General features: G+C 34.6%; 1 protein-coding gene across 12 annotated transcripts in view; it reads left to right on the top strand.

Moving 5' to 3' along the window:
- POLQ (DNA polymerase theta) overlaps window positions 1-15,961 on the top strand; it is a 144,942-nt gene that overhangs the window by 50,135 nt on the left and 78,846 nt on the right. For all 12 annotated transcript variants that reach the window (XR_008998041.1, XR_008998040.1, XR_008998043.1 and 9 more), the window contains 3 exons: window positions 3,226-3,365; window positions 4,824-5,028; window positions 5,360-5,502. Coding sequence is in view for 9 of the 12 variants with exons in the window: in XM_057503105.1 (XP_057359088.1) it covers window positions 3,226-3,365; window positions 4,824-5,028; window positions 5,360-5,502 (488 nt within the window). In the remaining 3 variants the exon portion in view is untranslated. The remainder of the gene's footprint in view (window positions 1-3,225; window positions 3,366-4,823; window positions 5,029-5,359; window positions 5,503-15,961) is intronic.

Raw genomic sequence — 15,961 nt, 5'->3', positions numbered from 1 at the left:
GTGGTGTGCCCTACAGATAAAATAAGTGTTAGATAAGCTTTGGTCAGCCCTGAGATATAATATTGTTGGTTGTGAATTTAATGTTAATGAATCAACACTATATATTAAATAAACTGTCCTTAAACAGAAACACACATAAAACAAACTTTTATACTGATTGATTAATGAAAATGTAACTGGAGCCTGGTAGGAAGCTAACCCTGTATTTCCCCCATGCACAATGGTTCAGTATTACCCAGTTCAGTGTTTGTGGTGACTTTATTGGACATAACTACCACAAATTGGTGACTGGATTAGTTAGAATATCAGTTTCACTGCTGTAATGAAAGCTAACATAATATCTACTTAAAGTAGAAGTTAATTTCTTTTCCTATAAATGTATAATTGAAAATAATCTGGGTCTGATGCAGTGACTCCAGTGTCAGGGACCTAGTCTTCTAGTTCTTTTTTCACATTCAGTAATATGGTTTCTATTCTGTGCTATAAGGTGGCTATTTCAGTCTGTGTCACCACATCTGCACTGCAGCCATCAGGAAGTGGAGATGAGCAAGTAAAGGGCATATCTTTCCTTTAAGGACACTTGCCAGAAGTTGCATGTAGTATTTCTCCTCACATACAGTTGGCCATAATGTAGTCACATGGTTACATTCCCCAACTGCAGGGGAGGCTGAGGTATATAATTTTTAGCTGATTTAGCTGAGTGTCCATTTGCATGTCCAAATAACACGTAGGTGTTTTATTAAAAAGAAGAATAAAGAATGGTTATGATGGGACAGTCATCAGTCTCAGCCCAGTAATAAATGACTCACCTATAGACCAATGAAGGGCCATTGGTCTGCCTATTGTTTAAGCCCTGAAAATTTTGATGATTAAAAATGAACTTCCAATCTGTTGGATTTCCTTTAAAATAGGCATCAAAGAAGTTTACTCTGCTTCTCTTGCTTATTTTACCTACAAAATTTGCAAATTACATGTGTTTAAAAAGGGTTGAGGGACAAGACTAAGACACTCCCTTCCCATTTTTATTTGCCTCCCTCTGCCCATCTCCCCAACTCTGATTTCTTAGTAGACTCACCACTCTGGAGACTGGAGTGTAAATTCATGGCACACAGGCACTCTTCTTTAAAGGCCAGAGGGTCTTTAAGGTAGTGTTGAAGATAAGGAGGTTTTATTTGCCTTGCTATATTCTTAGCTTGTGCTTATCTTTCTCCTGGGGAAGAATAATTGGAAGATTGGTGCTTTGGGCTGATAATCAAGCCTTAAATCAGATAATATTCAAACAAAACTAAAATATACCACAATAACTTTGTTTCTGAGGTTTTAGAAACTCCTGAGATTTTTACTTTGCTTAACTCTCCATTTCAAGATGGCAATTGCTTGCTCAGAACTTCCCGCAAATGGGGAAATGTGTGGATATAGTGTTTCATATCAACTATGAAGATTTAAATACTTGGTCATGCTTTATGGATTGTGTAGCATCTTTGTAACTTCTGTGTATTTTATAAATGATAATATTTCCTGGACATTTCTGGTGTTTTATTTAGGCGACCCTTTAATCTTTCTTTGGATTTCCCATAAGCTTCCAGTGTAAGATGATGGTGTTTTGTGCTAAAATAGTGATTTGCAAGTTAAATAGTAGTAAATGGGTTGGTTGTAACTGACTTCTGTACTGTGGTGTGGATGCATCCTCCTCAGACAGGTGGGAGCAGAAACCTGGGTGTAGATACTGGCATTAACTCAGCATTTTCATAGATCTTGTTCACCCTGAAAAAGAGTTGTCCATTTTGTTGAAGAATCAAGCCTGGAAGAAGTTTAAACACCCTGAAGCAGATTTTTACTTTGCTGCTAATGTTAGTTAATCCATTTTTCTAGGTAATTTTTTTTTTCTTAAACTGGACTCTTCTGTAGTCATTGCAGTTTTTTGTAGTCATCGCATTTTATTCATTTTGTTATTGTCAGTGTTGGCACGTGTCTTTCTGTAATTATAGCTGGGATAAATAACCAGAGGTTGTCAAGTTTATAGTCCCTTACATTTATCTCATCTTGATTATCAGTTCGGCAGTGGGTGGTAGGAAAGCAACATCTGTTACCTTGTCTCTGCCTGAGGTGGTTAGTATACTTTAACACAAGGCCACTTTTATTTGTATTTTTCTCTAATGCAAGTGGCCTTCATTTACCTCTTGAACACCTTATTTACCTGCTTATTTTTCCCTACTACTGGATTCACTTTTGAAAAAAAATTATGGTTTTCTCTAGTCTTAATTGTAGTAATAGTTTATGTTTGCACAAATTATATGTATTTTTAAAATTTGCGTTTACATATTTTTGTTCATTTATCACAATAACCTAAAGCAGATAGTGAATGTTATAATTTCTAGGTATCCATAAATATTTTTGAACTTCTGTTATCATCATGTATAGCTAGTAATAATTTGCTTTTCCCTTACAATTTTCAAAGTACTTCCATTACTATTATCTTATACTTGAGTACTCAATAATAATAGTTAATCCCATAGGGAACTAAATAAGTTTTCCTTTGTTCTTTTAGGTTCTATGGCTAGTGCCTGAAATTAAGTTGACAAAGATCAACAGTAGAAAAGGCATATGTATTTTATTTGATGATATTTTAGTGTGTCATGTGCACAGAGGGCTTCACAGAAAGAAGTCAAGACCCAAAGAAGTGGTTAGATGGTGGAGGTTTATTTATATATAGGTGCTTTTAACAAAGGGTAATAAATTGTGGAGAAGTGACAATATAATGGAAAAGGGGTTTGGGCTCCCAAGGGTAGTAAGTTGTGGGAAGGTAAATATATGCTGGAAACTGGTGAAAGCTAAGGATTACTTAGTAAGGTTTGTAAAGACCCATCTCAGTGCTGACTTTCTGTCTTCAGTGATACAGGTTGTTCTCTGCTATAGGAGAAGGTGAGGCAATACCTTCACAAAGAGAAACTTATGTCCTGCTTCTAGGGAGAGGGCAAAGAGTTCTTTCTGTGTTTGCTGCTTCCCAATTGGTTCAGGTCAAAATAAATCCTTATGCCAAAGTGGCATATTTTGGTATGATTCCCTTCAGTACAAAATTCAGAAAATAAAAACATTGGTGATAATTCTATGATCATAATAACCATTGTCATCTAGTATCTCCTTTTAAATAAGACAATTTAATTTCTCCTTAGCAGGTGTGGAAATGTGTTGGGATCTTGCAAATGTATGGTTTTTTGATTATAGGTGAGAGTATATTAGTTTGTAAGAACTCTGATAAATCAAAAGGCATAGCTCTGCTTCAGGGATCTCTAAAACCTGTTCGTAGCTGTCTGCAAAGAGGAGAAGGTGAAGTAACTGCAAGCATGATAAGAGCTATTCTGGAGGTAAGAGAATTCACTAAATTATTACTATCTGCTCTTTTGTGCCTGTAATTCAATGGTTGAACTTAAGTATGTGAAAAGTCTTAGCTTTACATTTTCCTGAGATTTTGTGTAGCCTTCCTAAGTCTGAATCCTTTTTACTTTATATAGTTATTTCCTGGAGTTTAATACAGCTAATGCTATATCAGTCCATTTCACAAGAGAAGATTAAACCCAAATGCCAGATGGTTCTTTTTATTTTTTAGATATTCTTTATTATTCTCTGAAATTAAAAAAGTGACAAAAATGGACCCAGTTCTTCTATCCAGATAATACCTGTTGACATTAAAATAAAATCAAATTGCAAATATGCATGATTAGAAGTTTCAAACAATAAGGAATTATCTAAGGTGAAAAATAAAACCTGCTCAGAGTCCTCAAAGGTAACCCCTTTTAAGTGTTTCATGTATTCATCCAGGAAACTTTTCTATTCACATACCAGCATACCTTGCTATCAGTTTCAGTACTGGTGATGGTGTCCTGGTACCTGTACTCATACTCTTTTTCCCCCCTTTAGCTCTCAGTTTGAAAAACAAAGGAAGGGCTCTTACATACTGCTGGAACTCATTTGGAGGGCAGCTTAGCCATACCTACTAAGATTTTTAAAAAAATGCACATAGCTATTAATGTAGCAGGTTCACATCTAGGAATTTTACCTAGGGATGTATTTGTGAAATCACCTCAAATTAAATTTATAAGAATGTTCATTACAGTTCTATTGGTAATAAGAAAAAGCTGGGAACAACTAAAATATCATTGGTAGTAAATAAATCTTGATAAAACAATGCTTTGTGGTCTTTAAAAAGAGTGAGGTGGCTCTGTTTAGGATGATTTGGTATGTTTCCAACATACATTAAATGAAAGAAGAGAGCAGGCAAATTGGTGTATTTAATAGAATAGTTGGCAGAAAATGATAATCCAGGAGACACAACTGACTTCATCTTTTTATACATCTTTTCCCACTCCTCTTCTGAGTGGGAAGTATACAATATTAGCTTTCTTATATGCCCACATATTTCAGAAGGAAGGATGAGAATTGGTTTGGTTCATGACCATGAGCCATCAATACCTCCTTTATATATGTTGTTAGCTCCCACATAATTTTCAGATAGATAATGAATCATTTATTTTCACTTGGGAGAAAATGTTGTATCTACTTTTAAGGAAAACTTATGTTGTAAGTAGATGTTATCTACATTTATAATGAGTGATGATGGAAGAGCTAATAAAGAGTCTATGTTAAGATGCTGAGAATACTTTAAGATAAAATCAACTCCATTTCTTTTATATATTCTTTTCTTTTACATCATGAGGGCCTATATTTCCTATTAAAAGTTACAGAAAATTTCACTAATTTTTTTTATCATGAGGGCTTATGTGTCCTGTTAAAAGTTACATAAAGTTTCAAACCTCTTGTATCAGATAATAGTTGGTGGAGTGGCTAGTACATCAGAAGATATGCAGACTTATGCTTCTTGCACATTTTTGGCTGCAAGTATGAAAGAAAGGAAGCAGGGAATTCAGAAAAATCAAGATTCTGTTCAACTTGGAGCAATTGAGGCCTGTGTGATGTGGTTGCTAGAAAATGAATTCATCCAGATTACTGAAAGTAGTGATGGAACTGAAGGTAAGTATGACTTATTAGTTGCGATTTGCTCACTTTTTCATCTTTACTGACTTAGAGTGTGTAGATTCTTAGTAAAAGGAAATTGACTTTTCAGACAATGAAAAAGGAAACTGATTTTTAAAGCCATGTACTGACTCATTTTTAGTAAGTCTGTGTTATATTCAACATCAGACAACTAGCATAGAGCCTGCTTATAAATATCCAGGCATTGGGCAAATTCTATTTGTAAAATTCATTAGTCTAAAAGGTAAATCACAGAATGCAGAAATATAGTATTTTGTTTTATTTTATTTTTAACATTTGGTCCTTTACTCCGTATCCCCCAAACCAGGAAGAGTGTATCATCCAACACATCTTGGTTTGGCAACTCTTTCTTCTTCACTTTCTCCAACTGATACTTTAGATATTTTTGCTGACCTCCAAAGAGCAATGAAGGGCTTTGTTTTAGAGAATGATCTGCATATTGTCTATCTGGTAAGTTCTGTTTTTGCCACTATTAGACTTGTGAAAGTGGGGAGAAAATGCATATATATAATACTGAACATCAAAGATACACTAAGGGAACATCTTGTCTGCTTTCCTTAACTGGGGTAGTAATGAAGGGTTACTTCATTACGGGAATAGAGAAGAAGGGTAAGGAGAGAGTTATTTTAAAGTAATAAATTACATGTTCTAGTGACCTTTTAATGTATTTGCCTATTACTTATTTTTCTCTAACCTCCTTTCAAGAAAGATTTCAGGTGTTTTTTTATTTTATCAAATGTGCATCACGGTGTTTCAACAGCCCCCTTCCCCCTCCCCCCCACCCTCCCTTCCCTCATTTGGTAGCCACTATTCACTTCTCAGTGTCTATGAGTCTAATACTGTTTTGTTCCTTCTGTTTGCTTTGTTTTTATATTCCACAAATAAGTAAAATCATATGGTATTTGTCCATTTCTTCTAAGTTGTACAATTTATTGGCATATGATTTTTCATAGTATTCTCTAATAATTCTTTGTATTTCTGTGGTATCTGTTGTGATTATTCCTTCTTTGTTTCTGATTCTGTTTATGCATGAACACTTTTTTTCTTGATAAGTCTGGCAAGGGGTTTATCTATTTTGTTTATTTTCTCAAAGAACCAGCTCCTGGTTTCACTGATTCTTTTTTCTACTGTTTTATTCTTCTCTATTTTATTCATTTCTGCTGTGATCCTTATTATCTCCTTCCTTCTACTGACTATGGGTTTCGTTTGTTCTTTTTCTAGTTTCTTTAATTGTGATTTTAGGTTGTTCTTTGGGGATTGCTCTTGTTTCTTGAGGTAAGCCTGTATTGCTATGCACTTTCCTCTTAGAACTGCCTTTGTCATGTCCTACAGATTTTGGGCTGTTGTGTTGTTTTCATTTGTTTCCATGTATTACTTGATTTCTGTTTCAATTTGTTCATTGATCCACTGGTTATTTAAAAACATGTTGTTTAACCTCCATGTGTTTGTAAGTCTTTTTGTTTTCTTTGTGGAATTTATTTTTAGTTTCACACCATTGTGGTCTGAGGAGCTGTTTGATGCAATTTCAGTCTTTCTGAATTTATTGAGGCTCTTAATGTGGCCTAGTATGTGATCTATTCTGGAGAATGTTCCATGTACACTTGAAAAAATATGTAACCTGCTGCTTTTGGATGGAGTGTTCTGTAGATATCTGTTAAGTCCATTTGATCTAATGTGTTATTCAGTGCCTCTGTTTCCTTATTTATTTTCTATCTGGTTGATCTGTCAGTTGATGTGAGTGATGTGTTAAAGTCTCCTAAAATGAACGTACTGCAATTTATTTCCTCCTTTAATTTTGTTAGTATTTGTGTTACATATGTAGGTGCTCCCGTGTTGGGTACATAGACATTTATGATGGTTATATTCTCTTGCTGGACTGACCCTTTTATCATTACATAATGTCCTTCTTTGTCTCTTATTGCTTTGTTTTGAAGTCTATTTTGTCTGATACAAGTACTGCTACTACTGCTTTTTTCTCCTATGATTTGCACGGAATATCTTTTTCCATCCCTTCACTTTTAGTCTGTGTATGTCTTTGGGTCTCAAATGAGTCTCTTGTAGGCAGAGTATAGATGGGTCTTGTTTCCTTATCCATTCAGTGACTCTATGTCTTTTGATTGGTGCATTCAGTCCATTTACATTTAAGGTGATTATTGATAGATATGTACTTATTGCCATTTTATTAATTGTTTTCTGTTGTTTTTTTTAATCTCCTCTCTGTTCCTGTCTTCCTCTCTTATAATCCTCTCTTGTTATTGATGGTTTTCTTTAGTGTCATATTTGGATTTCTCTCTCTTTTTTAAATTTAAATATTTTTGTGTTTGTATATTTATTGTAGGCTTTAGTTTTGTGGTGTCCAAGGGTTCAGTGATAGCTTCTTTACTACATAATAATCTATCTTAAATTGCTGATTACTCTATTTCAAACACAATCTAAAGATACTTTTTTCTTTCTTTGTCTTCCTCCTCCACATTTTTATATTAGATGTCATAATCTGCACTTTTTATGTATCCCTAGACTGATTTTGTATGTAGTTGGTTTTGCTTCTTTTGTTTTGTTTTAATTTTGTATTTGCGTGGTAATTAGTTGGTCTACTACCTTTACTGTGGGTTTATTTTCAATGGTGAAAGCTATTTGGCCTTAGGGTCATTTCCATTTACAGCAGTCTCTTTAACATATAATGTAAGACTGGATTAGTGGTGGCAAATTCCTTCAACTTTTGTTTATCTGGAAATCACTTAATATCTGCTTCAAATTTAAATGATAATCTCCCAGGGTAAAGGATTCTTGGTTGGATGTCCTTTTGTTTCAGTACATTAAATGTATCATGCCACTCTGTCTTGGCCTGAAGAATCTCTGTTGTGAGAAGTCTGCTGATATTCAGGTGTTATTAAAAAAAATTTATAACATATAAGAGAACAGAAAAGTACAGTGAGATATCAGGAAATTAAAGATAAGACCATAATGTAAAACTTAAGCAAAGGTTGGTACATAAACATGCACACCATTAAGTCATGAAGTCATATACAGTTGCTATGGCCAGCTTTGGTTCTGGGCTTTCTGGCAGCTACAGCAATGAGGGAATCTCAATATTCATATGATAAAGAACAAAAAAATAGGAAGCATTACATTTTATTGGCTAAGAGAAATTTAGTCCTAAAAAGACATTTAGGACTTGTATTTTTAATAAAATCTTTTTAATAAATGCAATAAGGAATTTAAAAAGTTATGTACATTAGACAATCTTTTATAAGTATTGTTTTTTATCACAAAGATTTTGGTAAGAATTGGATAAAATGGAATTAGAGATCATATTCTCTTGCAAGAACCTGGCCAGAAATACTTAATTTTGTTAATTAAGAGCAGATGTGTGGAGTGGTATAGCCAAGAGGGCAGAATAGAATGTCCATTGCTCTAGTCCCCATCAAAAAAATACAGATTAGCAACTATTCACAGGCAAGAAAAACTTTCTAAAAATCTTAGAACTTGGTGGTGAGGTTGAAACACTCTCTTGGTGCACAAAAACTGAGAAAAGCTGTGTTAGAAGGCTGAGAGCAGTGGTTTCACTTGGGCTGCATTGCCCCTCCCTGAAACCAGCACAATGCCACACTGAGAGGGATATACTTTCTCCAGTGGGTAAAGGAGCCCAAAATAGATATCTAGCTTCCCTGAATTTCAGAGCATTCCCTAGAAAGCACACTCCTACATCACCTCACAGAGAACACCGAGGGACTTGGCATGGCTAGACCATCTGGAGTCATCTAGGAACAAAGAAAGGGGGTGGACCTTACAGTGACCAGTGTGTACAGCACAATGTGGCACTGCATCTCTCCTAGCTTCCTGCCCAATCAGAGAGTCCTGCAAGTGTTTCCACCTACCTCTGCCATCGGGTTGGTGGTCTGATCTGGCCAGGAAGAAGGGTGAGCAGTTCTGCCCACCTGGGGTCCCGAACCAGTGGACTGGCTGCAGAACCCAGTCTGCTGCCCTACCCTGGCAGGGAGCCAGCCAGCAGCTCCACACAAGTGCAGAGATCAGGCTGAGGCCCTGCCTGACCAAAGAATCTGACTGCAGACCACATCCTAGAGTCCTGCATAATAACAGAGTCCTTTCTGCAGCCCCACACAACCATGGAGCACAGCTGCTGGCCACAGCTGAACAGTCTAGCTAATGCACACTCAGCCAGAGAGTACATTCTGTGGTCTCACCTGACCAGATAATTCAAGCAGCAGCCACACCTAACTATGGAATTCAGCCAGTGAACCCACCTGACTAGGAACCCAGCCAGCAACCACATCTATCCAGAGAGCCTTCTAGCAGTCCCACCTGACCAGGCAGCCCAGGCAGTGGTCCTGCCTGAATGCAAAGCTGAGCCAGTGGCCCCGCACAACCAGAGACCCTGGCAGCAAGCCCTGCCCACTCTACTGTGGGCACTACTATCTGGCCCTTTAAGAATTCCTACTATCTGGCCTTTTAAGAAGGTCTTTTCTGCTGAAGGAAATCTGTAAAGACTGGAAGAGGTGACTGTTTCTTCAAATGTGTAAACACTGGCACAAAGATATAGGATAATGGAGAATCGGAAACATGATGCCACCAAAGAAATGATTAAAGCTCCAGTAACCAAACCTAAAGAAATTGAGATCTATGAACTGACTGACCAAGAATTCAGAATAATATGCTTAATGAAGTGAACTACAAGGAAACAGATAAGCAACTAAACAAAATGGGGAAATAAATACATGAACATAATGAGGAGTTCAACAAAGAAATAGAAACCATTAAAAAAAAATCCAGAGCTGTAGAATACAATTACTGATCTGAAAAATTCAGTAGACAGCTTCAAAAGCAGACTTGATCATGCAGAAGAATCAGTGAAGATTGGTCATTTGAAATTGTGCATTCAGAAGAGCTAAAAAGAAAAAGAGTGGAAAAAGCCTATAAGACTTATTGGACACTATCAAGCAAAACATTATTGTATGGAGGATGGAAAAGAGAGAAAAGGGCAGAAGGGCTATTTAAGGAAATAATGGCTAAAAACACCCCAAACATGGGGAGAGAAATGAACTTCTTAGGTAGATGAAGCTAAAGGGACCACAAACAGATGCAAAGAGTATTTCACTGTCACAATTATCAAACTGTCAAAAATCAAAGAATCATAGTTGAAAGAAGCAAGAAAAAAGATGCTCATCATATACAAGGGAACCCTCATAAGGCTATTATTAGATTTCTCAGCAGAAATTTTACAGACTTATAGAGAATGGTTTGAAATATTGAAAATATTGAAAGAAAAAACTGCCAATCAAGAATACTATACCTGGTGGTGCTGCCTTCAGAAATGAAGGAGAGGTAGACTTTCCCAAGGAAACAAAAGTTGAGGAAGTTCATTACCACTAAAAATGTTATAGGGAGTCTTCAAGTTGAAATGAAAGGATGCTACTTAACAATGTAAAAACATGTATGTATAAAACTTTCTGGTAAAAGTAAATTTATAGTCAAACTGAGATTTCTAAATGTAATAGTGGTATGTAAATCACTTTCAGCTCTATACACAGAGACAAACATTAAAAATAATTATAGATACAATAATTTGTTAATGGATATGCAATATAAAATGATTGTAACATCATTGGCCTAAAATGTGAGGGGGTGGAGAAGTAGAAGTATAGAGCTTTTTTGTGCAATTGAAGCTATCAGCTCAAAATAGGATAACTATATATACTACGGGACATCATTTGCCCATAAACAAATAAAGTCATGCCCTTTGTGATAACATGGATTAACTTGGAGGGCATTGGGCTAAATGTCATAAGCCAGGCAAAGAAAGACAAATATATTGTATGGTATCATTTATATGTGGAATCTGAAAAAGTCAAACTCAAAAACAGAGTAGGATGGTGGTTGCCAGGGACTGGGGCATGGGGAACTTGGGGAAATATCAGTCAGAAGATACAAACTTTCAGTTACAAGATGAATACATTTTGGGAATCTAATGTACAGTGGTGACTATATTAATAACACTATGTTATATACTTGCATTTTGCTTAGAGAGTAAATCTTGTGTTTTTATCACACATACACACAATGGTAAGTTTGTGAAGTGATGGATGTGTTAATTAACTTGATTGTGGTAGTCATTGCACAATGAATATGTATATCAAATTATCATATTGTACACCTTAAATATACAATTTCTTCTGTGAATTACAACTCTTTAAAACTGAGAGGGAAAAGGAGCAGATACATGTGTTTTGGTAAGCAAGTGAGTAGGAGGTAAAACTGAAATTCTCATATGAATTACGAAGGCTTATTAGGAAATGTATTTCAATAAAAAAAACTATTAGAAGTGAGCAGGAGGAAATGTCTAGACAGGGCCTTTTTTTCTTCTTTAGTGAACATATGTAATACATGGGTGTTGCATATGCTCAAAGTTCTATGCCTGAGAATGTGGCTAGGAAGAATCTCAAAGCCAGTTATTTGCCATGGCCTAAGTAAGTCACATTTATTATACAGTGGCTAAAGTTATGGGCTCTAGGTCAGATTCCCAGTTTACATTCATGAAAATTAGATTGAATACAAGTTACTAAAATAATTGCTGGTGCATACTTAATAGACTACAGTATAGTATAAACATAACTTGTATATGCACTGGGAAACCAGAAAATTAATCTGAGTCACTTTATTGTGATATTTGCTTTATTCTGGTGGTCTGGAAACTAACCCACAACATCTATGAGGTATGCCTGTATTTCTGTGTCATTTGTAGACCAATGTTACCAATTTGTGCACCAGTACCTCTATTTAAATGAAAAGTTTTCATTGATGTTTTATCTAATAAGGCCAGTTTCCTTCCTTGATCTCCTTTTTCAGTGTTTATAAGTATTGCTGCTTACCTTTAATATGATGTTTAGAATTAACTTGTTCTTTTCATTGGTATTGTTAAACTTAACATGGAGAACTGACTGACATCCTTCTTTTTTTAAGTTGATTGGCCTTATTCATGTAAAGGGTTGTTTCTCTATTTCTTTAAAGATAGTTTTTGGGCTTTCAAGGGTTCTGAAAGTTTTCTCATGGAAAATTTGCACACAAGAAATTCCATTGCAATACAACTCTGCATACTATTTAAAGTGTACAAGTCAGTGATTTTCAGTATATTTACACAGTTGTGCAATCATCACCAATATCTAATTTTGGAACATTTTCATCATCTCAGAAAGGAATCCTGTACTCATTAGCAATCACTCTCCGTATTCTTCTGATCTCCTCATCCTCCCCTAGCCCTGAGCAACCACTAATGGACTAAAGCTTATTCGTTTCTGTAGACTTTCCTATTCTGGAAATTTCATGTAACTGGAATCTTATGTGATCTATTATGACTAGTTTCTTTCATTTAACATTATGTTCTCAAGGTTTCTCCATGTTATAGCATTTTTGTGAGAATTTCTCAGAGTAAAAGAAATGCCATCCCCTGAATTGTGATGGGCTGAAGTCTGACTTGGACAAGTCCAGTTTGGCGAGTCAAATGAGTTTCATTAAGAGGTTACTTATGAAGTGGTAGATGACATTAGGGTAGCTGCTCTACTGAAGTGTCACCTGCCCCTGCTGTTAGGCTAGCTCTTCTCAGGAAGGGAAAAGGGCACTACCTGCAGGAATGCAAATCATTGTGTATGGAAAGCAGGCAAGTTCCTTCTTATCTTGATGTTTTTCTTCAGACACAAAGCAGTCCTGCATTCTTTGTGCCATGCCCTAACATCACAAAGACTAGGGAGAGACCCCTTCCTGCTCCTATGACCTCAGTCGGATAATGTGGCCCAGTAACTTTTTAAATTAAATTAAATTAAATTAAATTAAATTAAATTAAATTAAATTAAATTAAATTTTATTTATTATTTTATTTTATTTTATTAATTTTATTTTATTATTTTATTTTATTATATTTTTTATTTTTTTAGGAAACAATAGTGTTCATGTTATTTATGCTCAATAAATGGAACTGTATCAAAAATGAGCATTTGACTTAAACTCATTTACTCCAAAGAAGCATGACATAATCAGTGAGAAAAATCAGGAAAACTTTATTGATTACTTTTTTTTCCAATATATCTGCTTCCTTTAATACTGGACTCTTTTGTAAAGTAAAGAATAGCAGAGAAATTAATTTGGAAGGAAAAAAAAGCAAAAGCTTCTGCAATTCTTTCTCCTAGATCCACCTACGAATCAAATAAGCCTTCCTAAATTTAACTACATTAATAATTTATTTTGGGAGATGGAGCTGTATATCTACTCTAATTTGCAGTAACTTATTTTAAAATGGCTTCTTTAACCAAGATGGCTTTGCTTTGGCCAGGTTTGGGAGGCTCAGCTGTACTACAAGCATGTAGTTGTTCTTAACTCTCTCATATTGAAGAATAATATTTTATTGTATGGGTATATTATATCTTTATCCATTCAATAATTGATGGTCATTTTGTATGTTTTTACTTTTTGGCTATTATGAATAATTCTGCTGTGAACAATTCATATACACATTTTTGCATGAACACATGCTTTGAATTATTGTGGGTATATACCTAGGAGCACAATTGCTATATCATATGGTAACTCTATTTTTAACATTTTTGAGGAGCTTCCAAACTCCTCAAAAGCATCTACATAATATTACATTCCCACCAGCAATGTAAAGGGTTCATATTCCTTCACATCCACTCTGATGCTTTTTTTACCTGCCTTTTAAAATACATTCTTATGAATATGAAGTGCTATCTCAATATAGTTTGGATTTGCATTTTCCTAATGGCTAATGATGTTGAGCATCTTTTCATGTGTTTATTGACCAAATGAATTATCTTCCATAGGAAAATATATATTCTGATCCTTTGCCCATTGTTAAATTGGGTTATTTGTTTTTTTATTTAGCTTTAAGAGTTCTTTATATATTCTGGGTACAAGTCTCTTATCAGGCATATGATTTGCAAGTATTTTCTCCCACTTTGTGGGTTTTCTTTTTACATTTTTGGTGATGTCTTAAGAATGAAGGTTTTAATTTTGATGATGTTCAAGTTTTCATTTTTAAAATTTTGGTATATATATAAGAACTCATTATGTAACCCAGTGTCAGATAGATTTACTCCTGTGTTTTCTCAGTGTTTTATAGTTTTTGCCTACATTTAGATGTAAGCATTTCACTTTTGTGATTGATGTAAGGTAGGGATCTAAATTCATTTCTTTGTATGTACAAATCCTGGTATACCAGCACCATTTGTTGAAAATTCATTGAATTGTTTTGTTATTTTTGTTAAAATCAATTGCAGATAAATGTGAAGGTTTATTTCTGGACTTTAATTCTATTTCATTGATCTAATGTTTATCGTTATGCTGATACCATACTGTGTTGATTTTTATAGCTTGGGGAGTTTTGAAATCAGGAAATGTGAACCCTCTAACTTTGTTCTTTTTGAAAAATTTTTTGAATATTCTGGGTCCCTTAAATTTCCTTATGAATTTTAGTCAATTTCTTCAAAGAAGCTACCTGGGTTTTTATAGGGATTGTGTTGAATCTGTAGGTCAATTTGGGGAATACTGTTATCTCAACAATATTGAGTCTTTCAATCCATGTGCATGGACTGTCTTTCCATTTATTTCAGTCTCTTTAAATTGTTTCCAACAATTTTTAAATGGTTTTCAGAGTATGAATTTGTTATTTCTTTTGTTAAACTTATGCTTAAACATTTTATTCTTGGATGCTATTATAAATAGAATTGCTTTCTTAATTTCAGCTTCATATTGTTATTAAAGTATGTAGAATAATGGAATTTTTATATATTGATATTGTATCCTGTAACTACTTAAATTTTTCATTAATTTTAATAGTATTTTGGTAGGTTTCTTAGGATTTTCTACATACAAAATTGTGTCATCTGCTTCTTCCTTTCCAATCTGGATGTCTTTTCTTTCTTTTTCTTGCCTAGTTAACCTGGCTAGAATTTCCAGTAAAATGTAGAAAAGAGGTAGTGAGAGCAGACATCTTTGTCTTATTCCTGATCTTAAAAGGAAAGCATTCAGTCTTTTACCATCAAGTAGGATGTTAACTGTGGGGTTTCTGCAGATGGCCTTTATTAGGTTGAGGAAGTTCTCTTCTACTCCTAGTTTATTGAATGTTTATCATGAAAGGGTGTTAGATTTTGTCATGTTTTTTTTTTCTGCATCTGTTGAGATCATCATGTGGTTTTTGTCCATTCTATTGATACTATGTATTACATTAATTGATTTTCAGATATTATATAATCTTGAATTTTCTGGGTAAATCTACTTGGGTCATATTATGTAATACTATTTATATGTTGCTAGAGGTTGGTTTGCTATTATTTTGTTGAGGATTATTGCATCAGTGGTCATAAGATATATTGATCTGTAGTTTTCTCATGATGATTGTGTGGTTTTGAGGTAACACTGGTGTCATAAAATGAATTAGGAAGTGTTTCCTCCTCTTTTGGCTTTTTGGAAGAATTTGTCAAGGATTGCTATTAATTCTTAAACATTTGGTAGATTTCACCAGTCATTTGGGCCTGGACTTTTCTTTGGAGTAAATTTTTTTATTATTAATTTAATCTCTTTGCTTATTATAGGTTTATTCATGTTTCCTATTTTTTCTTGAATCAGGTTTGCTAGTTTGTGTCTATCCAGGAATTTGTTCATTTAGGTTATCTAATTTGTTGGTATTCAGTTGTTCATAGTAAACATTTCCTTTAATCCTTTTTATTTCGGTAAGGTCAGAAATAGTGTCCTCTTTTCTATTCTTTTTTCTTTTCTATTTCTTGATCAATCTAGTAAAGGTTTTTCAACTTTGTTGGTCTTTTCAAAGAACTGTTGAAAAGTCTAATAGGGAGCCATTAGACTGAGGTAGCTCTAATGTATT

This window comes from Manis pentadactyla, chromosome 1, assembly GCF_030020395.1.
Source record: "Manis pentadactyla isolate mManPen7 chromosome 1, mManPen7.hap1, whole genome shotgun sequence".
Lineage (NCBI taxonomy): Eukaryota > Metazoa > Chordata > Mammalia > Pholidota > Manidae > Manis > Manis pentadactyla.
This window is presented reverse-complemented; position numbering and strand designations above follow the sequence as displayed.